The 13,461-nt window shown below is 49.2% G+C and overlaps 1 protein-coding gene across 3 annotated transcripts in view; it reads left to right on the forward strand.

The window, feature by feature from the left end:
* Positions 1-319: 319 nt before the first annotated feature.
* The window catches only part of LOXHD1 (lipoxygenase homology PLAT domains 1), a gene marked incomplete at both ends in the record, with an annotated part of 201,528 nt that continues 188,386 nt past the window's right edge, over positions 320-13,461 (forward strand). For all 3 annotated transcript variants that reach the window (XM_079941781.1, XM_079941782.1, XM_079941783.1), the window contains 2 exons: positions 320-449; positions 6,877-6,991. In XM_079941781.1, coding sequence (XP_079797907.1) covers positions 320-449; positions 6,877-6,991 — 245 coding nt within the window. The remainder of the gene's footprint in view (positions 450-6,876; positions 6,992-13,461) is intronic.

The following is a 13,461-nucleotide window of genomic DNA, read 5'->3' on the forward strand; positions in this document are numbered from 1 at the left end:
GGCTTGATGTCACCTGATTCTGCATGAAAGGGGGAGGGGGTGGGTGGGAAGGAGGATAGCCTGTCCTCAGTCCCCATGAATAAGTCATGAGACCCAAAGAGAACGGCAGGTGCAGAGGAGGGGGCCAGAGATAAAGCACCGAGGTTCTGCTCAGGGGCCAGCGAGGAGAGGGGAGCAGGGCAGCTGTGTGGGCATGTGTGGGCTCTGGCCCCCCCAGGCGTGTGCACGGGAGCTCCAGGTGAGAGGGCCGCGGGTCCAAGCAGGTGCAAAGGGGTGGGCACCGTGAGCCAGTGAGTGGCAGGAAGGGACAGCCGGCAAAATGATGCCCCAGAAGAGAAAGAGGAGGAAGGAGGACATCGACTTTCTAGGCCTGTATGAGCAGGAGCTGCTGAGCTATGCCTCGGAAGACGACGAAGAGGAGCTGGAGCACGAGTACTACAAGGCCAAAGGTGTGCGGGGCCCTGGCCTGCGGGGCGGGGGCGCAGGCGGGGCCCGCGGGGGCGGCACCATCCTGCCCCTGGCTTTGAGGGAGGAACTTTAGGTTCCAACCCAACCCCTTTCTCGTGGATTATCCTGTTGGGTCTATCCTACACCCCCTTGAGGTACACTGGGGCCTCCACTGTAGCGAGGGTCACAGAGCCTGATTGGCACAGAAGAGACTAGAACCGAGTGCCCACACTCTCCAGGTCCTACACGTCCCAGAAGCCATGTTCGCGCCTGGTCTCTGAGGTGTGGCCTGCGTCAGGCTGTGCAGAGGCCTGTGGGAAGAGACCTGGTCATCAGCGGGTGCCAAGCAGGGGCTGGGGGCCGCTGCCCACCGCGGCCGATGGAGGTGAGGGCCTGGGGCTTTGCAAGGCGATGGCCCTGGCCCACATGGGAGGGCAGTTGGTGCTTTGGACCCGGGCCCAGTCCTTCCGATCTCACCTTCCTCTGGGGTGTATGGGAGCTGCTTAGAAATGCTCTACCTTCTTGTCAGGTAAACCAGAGAAGGGGTGAACGGGGGACCCAGGAGCCGGTGTTGGCTTTTGCGGAGAGATTCTTTTTGCTTTGCTGTTTTTGTTGGTGTTGTTTTACTTTCACAGTTAAAAAAAAATATGATTGACTGTGAATGTCCATAGGCAGCGGACTTTATCACTCATAGGTCTGTTTTACTCCTCAATGCTGCCTGCCTGGCCCCTGAAGGCATTTAAATTCTCAGCGCTTCCTCTAAACTGGCTCACTTCTCCCTGTGAGCACCAGACTCCCCCATTCATTCAGCAGATAAGTATCGAATGCTTGCTCTGTGCCTGCCATGGGCTTGTTTGCCCTCCTTAATTCCTGTCTGCTGGGAGTTCCTTGATTATATCCGATTCTGTTGGGCTCGTGGCCTCAGCCATCCTGACCTCTGTGCGGGGAGTGGGGGTGGGGCTCCTTTATTTGTCCTGACTCCTAACCCAGCTCCCAGCACAGACCCCAGGCTCAGAGAAGGTGGTCGCTGCTATGGCACTTTGAGGCTGTGACTCTGCTGAAGCCTCTTTCCTGGCGTGGTGTCCTGGGCACCTTCGGGGGTGGAGGTGGGTACTGTGGGGAGGAAAGAAGGACCTAGAACAAGTGAGGTATCGCTGCCTTTTCTCAGCGCGTGTGCTCCAAGCTCTGTCTGGTGGGGCTAGGGGCATTGAGGCCAGATGTGCGGGCAGCACCCATCACAAATACTCTCAGCTTTGGGGTGATTTGCCCCAGCCAGCACGCCTGCTGGTGAGAGCACTCGGAAACCTCTCATAGCCGCCATCCCATCCACTTCTGTTCATGGGTTCTGCCTGCCTTAGTGTGACGATGTGATCCTTCACAGCTTCCCTCTTCTTTTTACCCTTCTCAAAGCCTCTTTATTTCCATTCTCACTTGGAATCCTCAATATCCCCGAGAACAGTCAAGGCAGGTGTGATTAGTCTCAGGTTAAGGACTGAGGCTCCGAGAACTGACGTGATGTCAACAAGGTCACAAGCAGGAGAGACAGGAACTTCAACGGTTCCCAAGACAAGTCCCCACTTCAGGCCACGATGCTGTTCGATAGAATCATGTATTTAATGCATCAGGCACCACGCTGAGCACTTTACCCACGTGGATCGGTTTAATCTTCACAACAACCCAACAAGGTGGGTTGGGTTCTTAAAATCTGCTTTTTCAGGTGAGGAAACTGAGGCACAGGGAAGTTAAGTAACATGCCTAAGATCACAAAGCTAGGAAGTAACAGAGTTAGGATTTGAATCTTGCTGCTCCGGCTGGCCCTTACTCTTGTACTGTCCAATCTTGACTCTGCTGAAAATAGCTGGAGGAGAGCAGGCCAGGGTGGGTGCCATGCTGACATTTCTAAGAGACACAGACCCACTGACTCCGCAGTCAGCTACAGGAATGGGCGATAAATGTGTAAGATTCTGACAGTAGTCACTGTCTGAACTTTACCTGCACTGTCGTTGTTACCCTCTCTGCTCTAGAACGATGTGTCGCCTACTCCCTTTGAGCACTGGGTTCTTGCATTTTGTGGAGAATCTTGATGAGTGTGATGGGGAAGAAGAAGGAAGAGGAGGAAGGCCTAGGTTTCCTTCTCTGTTCCTCAGGTCACCTCCAGGCTACACTGGAGATTACCAACAGCCAGAGGAAGGAGAGCAGCTTCCCTCCATGCTCTGAGGGTAGGCTGAGGCTGGTGCACTGGTCTACCTCCTGACTAATACAGGGCCCATGAGGGGAAGAGAGTGACTCCTACCAGAATCTGGGATCCGAAGGGACCTCAGAGGTCATGCTGCACAAGCTTCTAGCCCTGGGGCCCTTTCCTCTCCTGTATCCCAGACAGGGGGCTACCCAGCGTCTGTTGGAATACAGTTTCCCAAGGCAGCCTTCCTTCTTGGGGATGTTGTTAATGGAGATGATGGTAGTGATGTTGAAGATGATATTGATGTTGATGATGACAACAGTGGAGATGATGATGGTGATGTGATGATGGTAACAGTTTACCACTTATGGAATGTATATCTTTCATCCAGCTGCGAAGGAGTGTCTGTAAGATAAATTCCCAGAAGTGGAAATATGCTAGGTCAATGAGTATGAAAGTTGAAAACTTTGTTTTATTTGATTTAATCCTTATGATAATCCTTCAAGGAAGAAATTCTCTCTCTTTCGGTGATAAGGAAAATGAATCTCAGTAAGAAATTTGGTTGAAATCATACAGCCAGTATGGTAGAATTGAGATTTACATACTGGTCAATTTATTTCCATAGTCCACATTCATTTCATTGATTGTTTCATTCATTCATTTGTCTTTTCATTCATTCATCCATGTAATTATTTATCGAGCATCTCCCATTTGTCATGCTCTGTGCTAGGAGCAACGCTTGTTGCTGTTGACAGTTCTTCTTTGTGCTGACCAGGGGATGTTACTAGTTGGGACCCTCCTCTCTGGACCAAACAGAGTTTTGTGTCTTTCATGAGATACCTGTCTTCTCTAAGATAGTTCTTCAGCTGTCTGAACTTTTTAAATTAAAAATTTTAAATTGAAGAATAATATACATGTTATATATATGTATATACAGCACATTATAGAATATATATAATATGTATGTGCACATATAAATTATATATGTAATATATATAATTAGCACAAAACTCAAAAAGGAACAGCTGATGAATTTTTACACATGTGCATGCTTGTGTAACCACCATTCAGAACAGGACACAACATTTCTAACCTCCTGAAAGCTCCTTTAAAATTCTTCCCAGAGGTAATGGCCCTCCTGATTCTATCACATACATTAGTTGTTTTTTTTTTTTTTTTTTTTGCGGTACGTGGGCCCCTGACTGTTGTGGCCTCTCCCGTTACGGAGCACAGGCTCCGGACGCGCAGGCCCAGAGGCCATAGTTCACAAGCACAGCCGCTCCGCGGCACGCGGGATCCTCCCGGACCGGGGCACAAACCCGCGTCCCCTGCATCGGCAGGCGGACTCTCAACAACTGCGCCACCAGGGAAGCCCCACATACATTAGTTTTTTGCTCTTGAGCTTCATATAAACGGAATCACACAGTACACACATTTTTGTGTGTCTAGCTTCTCTTTCACTCAACATTATATCCGAGAGATTTATCCATGTTGTGACTTGTTATATAGTTTGTTCTTTTTTATTATTTGTGTACTACTGCATTTTATAAATATATCACCATTTGCTTAACCATTCTATTGATGGAATTTGGGGTTATTTCCAGTTTTTAGCTATTATGGATAAAGCTGCTACAGATCTTGTACCCATTTTTGGATGGACACATGCACTCATTTCTCTTGGATTTATAATTGGAAGTAGAATCACTGAGCCATAGGGTGGGCTTATGTTTAGTTGCCAGGACTTGTACCAATCTATACTCCCACCAGCAATGTATGAGCGTGCCAATGGCCCCACACTCTTGACAATACTTAGTATTTGTCCATCTTTTTAATTTTAGCCATTCTGGTGGGTACATGTAGTGTCTCATGGTAATTTTAATTTGCATTTCCCTTATGAATAATGATGCTGAGCCCTTTTCCCTATGTTTATGGGCCATTTGTATATCCTCTTTTATGACATGCCTATTTAAGTCTTTTGCCCATTTTTCAACTTTATTGAAATATAATTAACAATAAAAGGAATCTACTTTAAAAGTGCCATTTGATGGGTATTGACAAATGTATACATCTATGTAACCACTAGCACCATTTATCTATAGGGCATTTAAATTATCCCTCAAAAGTTCCACGTGCCCCTTCCCAGGCAATTCCCCCTAACTTCAACCCTAGGCAACCATGCTCTGCTTTCTGTTAAAACAGATTAAAGTTCACAGAGCTGGCATTACATATCGTGTAGTGCTTTGTGTTTGACTTCTTTTGCTCCACATCGTGTGTCTGAGCTTCATCCGTATTGCATATGTCAGTTGTTCGTTCCTTTTTATCGCTGAGTAGGATTCCACTGTCTGGATATACCACACTTTTAAAAATTCATTCACTTGTTGATACATTTAGGTTGTTTTTCCAGTTTAGAGCTATTATGAATACAGCTGCTATGAAAGTGTGTGTGCAGATCTTTGTGTGGACATGTTCTTATTTCTCTTGGGTAAATACCTAAAAGGGGAATTTCTGGGTCTTATGGTAAGTGTATGTTTATCTTTAAAACAAATTATTACCCATTAAAGCAATTGTCTGGTCTTTCTTTTTCTTACTGATTTGTGTGAATTCTTTACATTTTCTGAGTATGAGTCCATTTTTGGCGACAGGCAGACCCCGGAGATATTGTGGATTTGGTTCTAGAGCCCAGCAATGTAGCAAATATCACAATAAAGCGAGTCATACCAATTTTTTGGTTTCCCAGTGCATATGAAAGTTATGTTTCACACCATACTGTAGTCTATTAAGTGTACAATAGCATTATGTCTAAAAAATGTACATACCTTAATTTAGAAATACATTATTGCTAAAAAATATGCTAACCATCGTCTGAGCCTTCGGCAAGTCAATCTTTTTACAGTAGTAACATCAAAGATTACTGATCATAGATCATCATAACAAATATAATAATAATGAAAAAGTTTGAAATATTGCGAGAATTACCAAAACGTGACAGAGACAGGCGTGAGCAAATGCTGAGTGAGCAAATGCTGTTGGAAAAATGGCACCGATAGACCTGCTTGACACAGGGTGGCCACAAACCCTCCATTTGTAAGAAACATGATATCTGTAAAGCACAATAAAGGGAATTGTGATAAAACAAGGTATTATGTGGGATGCCTGTGTGTGCATTCCAAATATCTTCTAGTCTGTGGCTTGCCTTTTCATTCTCCTGATGGTCTTCATTTTAACTGTCTAATTTATCATTTTTTAATGGTTAGTGTCCTATTTGAGAAGTAGCTCTATACACTTGGGGCAGCTATGGAGGTAGTTTCTTTATCCCTCTCCCATACCCCAGACTCCTTTCTCTAAACCAGGCATCTCCAGGCCTGTATGTCTTCTCTCATGTGATGTGGTTCTAGAATTTCCACCGTGCTGGTCATTTTCCTATGAACACTCAGTTGGGAAACATCCTTGTATATGTGCAAACCATATGGGCAACACTTCAGGTCCTGGAGTTATCTCAGGGAGGGCTCTAGGAGTTGTTTGCCGATCAGGAATCCCTGTGGTGTAGACTGTGAAGAATGAAGGCTTTGGTTATCACAAGAGACAGGGAGTCACACAAATGTACTTCTTCCTTTCTCCCCCTCACGGGGACCTTCATCAGAACCAGGGACGTCAAAAGAAAAGACACCAACAGCAAACAGAACAAGCTTCAAGGGGACAAAGAGAGGGGAATTCCGTGCCCCTGCCTACAGGGACTCACTGGCAAAGTTCTGCATCCCCCCCACTAAGATGTGTTATCCTGAGATTGCCATGGCAACACCCAGGAGGTCACAGGAAGTGAGGCCTGCAAGGCAGCCTTGTGTAGAGGGCAGAGAGAAAGGTGAGAGCCAGGGGCGGGCTCTGAAGAAGGTCTTGGCTAGGATGGCACCCATGTGCTGTGCTGGAAAGATCACAGACAGGCGTTGGGAGGCCTTGGGCTGGGCTCTGGTGTTGACATTGTGTGTTGTGTGACCTGGGCTTGTCCCCTTGCCTGCAGGTTCCTTACCTGTAGAGTGAATGTGCAGCATTAAGTGGGAGATTGTGGCCTCACAGCAGGGCTTGGTGTGGGTCTGACCCTGGCTCAGAGGCTTGCGGGCTGAAGCAGGGGTCCAGAGCGTGCTCTGGGGCTGGGCATCCCCCTGTGGATCCGGCAGGAGCTATGGCTTCTCCGAGTCCACATAGGATTCTGGGCTTTCTTCTGAGCCTGCGGTCTGTCTTTTTTCCTCCTGCAGTGTACGAGGTGGTCACAGCCACGGGGGATGTTCGTGGCGCAGGGACCAGTGCCAATGTCTTCATCACCCTTTTTGGAGAGAATGGGCTCTCTCCCAAGCTCCATCTTACCAGCAAGTGAGTACCAACTCAGCCTTGGTGGGGTCCTGGGCTGTTAGTGGGAGTTGATAAAGTTCTGGAACCCATGAGAGAAGACAGGTGTGTCCACAGGTGTATTAAGTGGTGTGGGCCTTGCTAACAACCGATCACGTGCCAGCCAGGCCCCTCCCAGTGATTTCCTTAGCTCCTCTCTTGATTTTTTTGTGTATGGTAATGCTTACTTTGGCTCTCAGAATTCCCAAGAATTCATATTAGCTGTCCTTTGATGTGGGAGCATAAGCCCTCAGGATCAAGAAACCTGGTCTAGGCCCAGCTTTACCATTTAGTTGCCGTATAACTTTGGTCAAATCTCTTGGCATCCAAAGCTTTGGCTTCCTCATATGTCATCTGGAAGTGATAATCCTCATCTTACCAAACTCATAGGACTTTTGGGAAGAGGGGACAAGGCCGTGCATGTGAGGGAGCCACAAGCTTAAATGCTCTGCACCTACGTCTCACCTGGGACCAGCGTCAAACTGAACCTGCCTGCCCGCTAACGCACACTCAAGTCAGTGCGTGTGTTTGTGTAGATGTGCTTGTGTGTGTGTGTGTGTGTGTGCACACTTGTGCCCTCCATTTCATTGTGTCCCATTGAGAGCAGAGGCTGCTGTCTCTTCCTTTCCATCCCCTCCCCTCCACCACACATGTGCACACACAGTTACTACACATGGCAACATTCTAGCAGAATCATGGCATTCCAGAGATGGCCAGGGACCTCACTGGTGGCCTGGGCAGCTGTTTTCACCCTGTGCTGAGTGGAGCAGGGGATTGGTCAGTTGGTTTTGGGCTCCCAATACCCTAGCATTCCTCCCCCTGGAGGAGCTTGACTTACGTTTATCATATCCACCAAGTTTCTCAGTCAGATACTCTTTGCACCGTGGGCTCTGTAGCCAAGAAAAACTTGAAAACAGCTAAATCTATTCCAACCTGCTCACGGGGCATCTGGGGCCTAGAGGGGAGTGGTGAGCAACTCTGAGTCATGGAACTTTTGATGGTAAAGCTGGTCCTCAAACCCCAGGGTCTTGATGCAGACATTTCCTCAAGCACATGACCCCGTGGCCCTAGAGGATGTGTGGGAGACTCCCCTGCAGGCCTCCTGGGGCTCCAGGGTGTGACCTCTGGGGTTTATAGCTTGGCACCTCCAGGGGCGGCAGGCGAAGCAGTAGAAAGGTGGGTCCACAGGCCAGGAGATCCACATACTCTGTGCTTAGCAGACGGACCAGGCCCCAGTGGATCACATTTACCCTGAGGGCAGCCTCTGGTGTAAATGCGGCGGCGTTGAGGCAGGCGTAACGTCCTATTTTGTCCATTTCCGCAGAACAGGGTACCTGCCCTCTTGTACTGCTTACACTGCCGAGTGACTCGCTTGTGGAAGCCCTTTGCTCCAGTGCTGTGGGCACGGTAAAGAGAATACATGAAATCCATCCTCTGCCATGTGTCCTCCCCGGAGTGCACCCCTCTAGGGAGAAGCCACTAGACCCTGGGGAGTTGGCCAGCTTCGTATCTGGAGTCCCCAGCCTGTCTTTTTTTTTTTTTTTTTTTAACAAAAAGAGCCATTTCCCCTCTTGTGGTGGTTCCTCACTGGCTTTCCTCCTTTCATGCACCTGGACCCTCAGACTCTCCCCTCTCACCTTTTTCCTCTGTCAAAACACCTTCTCAGGAAGGTCCCCAGAGTCAACTTTTATAACCGCATGTGAAGGTCTGTCACTGTGTCCCCTCGCCCTGGGAGTCTGAGTTCCAGCCTTCCTTCTCAGTGGGAAGGAAATCTGCGTCACGGTGAAGGGTCTCAGGCACGACTGAGCTGGCAGGGCCAGCAGGTCTCCGGGTGCTTCTGAAGCCACACAGAGGCAGCCAGCTTCTGTGAGATAGCCTGCATGTAGGAATCAACTTCCCCCCAATTACTCCACGGGTCTGCTTGTAGGGGTCCCTCCTGTATCTGTGTCCTGCTCCAAGCAGGGCATCAAGGGCACAGATTAGGCCAGGGTCCCAATCCGGCTGGTCCAGAGGGCTCTTCAGGGGCCCGCAGGAAATGGGCAGTTTCAGGGATACAGGCACGTTTGCAGCATCAGCTGTATGTCCTTGGAGAGGCTGGAGAGGTGATGCATAGCGGGATGCATAGGTGGAGCCAGAGGATGACGGGAGGTCTGTTTTGTGCCTGCAGCACCTATCCCAGTGCTTTGCAAATAGAGCTCACTAAACGATTTGGTATCAGCGTGGCTAGAATAGGACTTTACAGGGAAGGATATGTGATCTGGACCTCGACAGGTGAAAAGGACTCATAGAGGAGGTGCAGAAAGAGGGTACTTTAGATGAGGGGGAACGGCTTGAAAAAGTATGGAGGCCACAAGGGACACTGCAGACCAATGGGGGCTGGATGGGGACTTACCGGCTGCGTGGAGGGGCAGAGAGGAGGGAGGTGGGAAAGGCAGGGGAGGACCAGACTGGAGAAGGCCTTGTGGAGGCTTGACGTACGGTGCAGACAAGAAGGGTTAATCTGACTGCGGTGAGCAGGGTAAACGGGGAGAGAGGAGACCAGAGTCTGGCTGCTGCAAGACCCGAGAAATTGTCTATAAAGAGAATCGCATAAGCACAATCCTCACCATCTGAGACCCTTCCAATTCAAGATGGAGATCTCGAGTCTGGGAGGGGAGTACTGCTTTCCGAGGAAGTCCAGGTTGCCGTGTAACCAGCATGCAGAGGCCACGGAGGTCCCCGAGCTCTGTGAGATTTAGATGCAGTTAGCCCAGCCCAGCCCTCACCCTCAGCAGTCCCTGGGGTCTGGCCCACTGGTCTCGCGATCTCCTGTCCTCTCACTGTCTGCTGCTGTTCCCTCCTGGCCACACTGTGTCACCCCAAACCCACACCCACACCCCTGTGTCAACTGGAACTGAGCTCCTTTTCCTTGTTTTACACCCACAAACACGCACACATACATCCACGCAAGCACACATATACACATGCACACATGCACACACGCACACACAAACTACAAGGCATTTTGGTGTGCATCAGACTCCACTGATAACTCGGGGTGCCAGAGTTCACATGGAAGCAACACAGACAACTTAAAATGGAATATTAGATAGATGTCCCGCCTGCCCGCACCAAGGTCTTAAAGTTAAACCACCACCCTTCCTGGAAGTTCTCCCCAACCCCTTTCTCTGCAGCCTCTGGCCGTGTCTCTCACCCCACCTTTCTCTCCTGCCTCTCCCTCGTCCTCTTTCTTCTCTCTCCCATCAATTCCACTCTTTCTTGTGGCCTTTCTCCTCTGCCCCAGGCCTTTACCTTCTACTCCCGGGTGGCTTATTAGGATTTTTTATTCTCCAAAACAAAATAATTCCTGCTGCAAGAAGAGCCTTGGTGCCTGATGTTAAAATGCTGATGGGTCTCACCCTCATGGTCTGGGGTCTAAATTCCTCGGCACACGTTGGACCCTCTCTTAGGCAGCAAAGAGTGGGACACGTTCACTTCATTCCCCTGCTAGCTGACCTCCGCCCTGACCTCCACACTAGCGAAGTACCAACAGCTCTGGATCCCAGAGGAAGCCCCCTTCCCCGTTACCCAGGACCACCCCCAACAATGAGTCACATGCTTAGGATATGGCAAAAGGATGGGATCTCATGTATCTTCTGGAACACGGTTCTCCCGTTGAGAATTCACCAACTGCAAGTGTGGTAGAATCCTGGCATTTTAGTCTGCTGGCTCTGCCCAGGGGGTAGCTAAAATGCCCTGTGCTGCCTGGAAAGGGTGGGATCCCTGTGGAGCGGCAGGCACGGGCAGGGAGCTGTGTCCTGCATTTGAGGATTGACCAGGAGCTGTGGAAAACCTGCCATCTCCCACAAGGAAATGTGAAGAAGTGTCTATTTCTGATGTTTCTTTGGCCAGGGACCTCTGTCGTTTGCTGTTTCCACACCGCCTTCAGTCAGTTTTCTGAAACCCACCAGCATTTGCATTCTGACTTATTGGAAGGGGGGATTTCGGAGTCTGACCCCAAGTGGGCTGGGGTTGGAGCTCATCTGGGATTGTTTTGGCCCCTCCCTGAGAGGAGGGAGTCTGTAGAGCCCTGTGTCTGCAGTCCTTTGCTTTCCCTTCTCTGAAGAGAGACCCCTGAAATGCAGAAGGCTTTGCTCTTGTCCGCCAGGATATTGGTCTCCATGTCGTAAACACTGTGGATGATTGCGTCACATCCTGTGGTGCCCTGGATGCTCCAGTGTGGTCCTGAGAGAGCGTGGAGCACGCCTTCTGCCCATCCTGGCAAACCTTTCCTCCTCGTTTCCCTTCTTCCACCTCGCTTTTTAAAATGTCTTTTTTGAGTGACTGTAAAGCAGCATGGTCGATTATTTAACAAACACGCTGGAAAGTGCCAACCCACATTCCACTTGGTCGCGCGCGCAGGGCCTTTTTGAAGGTGCAGAGCTCCCCTTGCTGGATGCAGCTGCTGGAGCTGGAACTCTTATGAGAAGCACCCTAAAAAGCCAGCTGCTTTCCGTCCAAATCACACCTTGTGTTTTCTTTTCCAAATCACCCTCCACTTCCCCTACTCGTTGGCATTGGTTGTTTCCCAAATTCCATGCACCCTCAGCAGATGAAGCCTAGCGAGCCTCAAATTCATTCCGAAGAATTCACCACAAGCAGCTGTGGGCTGGATGGAGCGGGGGGTTCTGAAACAGGGGACTGTACTTTTTTCATAATTATGAAATCAAGATGTGCTTCCTTCAGAAAACTGAAAAAAATGAACACAAGAATAAATAACCAGCACTTCATAATAGTCTTATTATATAGACATGATGTTTTTGTATAAATCCTCCCCCTCTTTATTGTTTTTAAATGAACTTGGTGTCCTTTTTGTATTAGTTGTTGTTTATACATTCTATTTTTAACCTGCTTTTTCTTTTAAGCCTATTTCATAAACCTGTTTCTGTTGTATTAAATACTCTTTCACAATAGGATTTTTAATGGCTGCATAATATTCCATCATAGAGCTTCCCAGGGTGACTGCTTTGTAGGGTATTTATATGATATAGAGACTCCTGTCTATTCTAAAAATCGATTTCCTTGTCTTGTATACTGAAACAGAAAATACCTCTTATTCATTTCCTTGTTTCCCATTCACACAGTCCTGATGCACATAATCGATGTTCACGTGTTTTGCGAGTCATTTAACAACTGCTTTGACTCTGCAACAGAATACAGGCCATGTTGTCACTCGCCCTTGGAAGTGAGATTCTGACAGGTCCATGTCGCCAGCCTGGGGGCGGGCCTTTTCACTCCAGCAAAACCCGGAATTTCCCGCCACTCTCTCCTCCCGCTCTGTTCCCCGGGCTACACCACTGGGAGCTCTTCTCCCTGACAAGGTGGCCTCGTTGCACATTTTTACCTGATTTTGTGAGCTCTGCACTGCTTTAGGAGGGCCCTGGGCCCCATGTCTCATGCTGTGCCCACCATAAGGAAATATCTCCCCAGACCAGACTGTTTGCCAGAGTGGGTCTGTTTGCAGAATCACAGCTTCTGGGTCTCTAGAACCTTAAAAGCCTTCTGTTACTGAGAGAGTCTGAGCCTTTGCTGCCTTGGGGAGAAGGCCTTTCACCTCTCACTTTATTTTGAAACATGTGATGGCCAATGAACAGACATATCTTCTGCGTTTTTCTTTTCCTATGGGCTGTGTGCTGGTGCCGAAAGCCCTGGCCGGGAGCGCTGAGGGAGGTCCACAGCTCTCAGCCCTGTGAGGCCTTCACTGTGGTAGCAGGAAGAGCTGCAAGCAGGCCTGGGCTCAAGCGGCGGGCGTCCTGGCCTACACAGAGGACAGAGCAGATGTCCACGTGAGATTCAGGCTTCCACTCCCAGAGGACTCGGTGCTCCAGCCTTCCTGTGTCTAAGCTGATGGATGCTAGGACGCTCCCGAGTCTGGACTTGCTTGGGCATCTCATTGAGAAACATCTCAGGTGCACTTGCTTCTGTTTGCACCCTCTGTGGGATGCCAGACATGCATTCCCTCACTGCCCCCACTTCCCTGGTCACTGGTTTGTGTTGAATGTTTCCTTCCTTGGAATGGCAGGACCATGGCCCACCACCCAAGGTTTGCATCCACTTGGGGCTGCCATTGCAACTCTTCCCAGCAAGAGCAAGGCAGGTGAGGAGGAGAGGCCAGGAGGCCTGCAGACCCAAGAGCACCATGGCATTTATCACACCTTCCTTCCTCCTCCACTCTCCCAACCCAGAGCAACCACAGAGCATTGGATCATGACTTTGGGAGCCAGGTTCTGGTCCCAGCTCTGCTACCAACTAGCAATTTACTTGTTTGTAAAATGGGGCTAATGTTGCCCACCATGCTTGCCTTAATGATACATAGCAAGGATCCCATAAGAACCTGGGCGTGAAAGCAAGGAATGAATACTAACCATCCTTGCCCTCCACCTCTCCAAACCATGTCAGAAAGGAATCTCAGAATG

Source organism: Stenella coeruleoalba (genome assembly GCF_951394435.1).
Source record: "Stenella coeruleoalba genome assembly, chromosome: 14".
Classification (NCBI taxonomy): domain Eukaryota; kingdom Metazoa; phylum Chordata; class Mammalia; order Artiodactyla; family Delphinidae; genus Stenella; species Stenella coeruleoalba.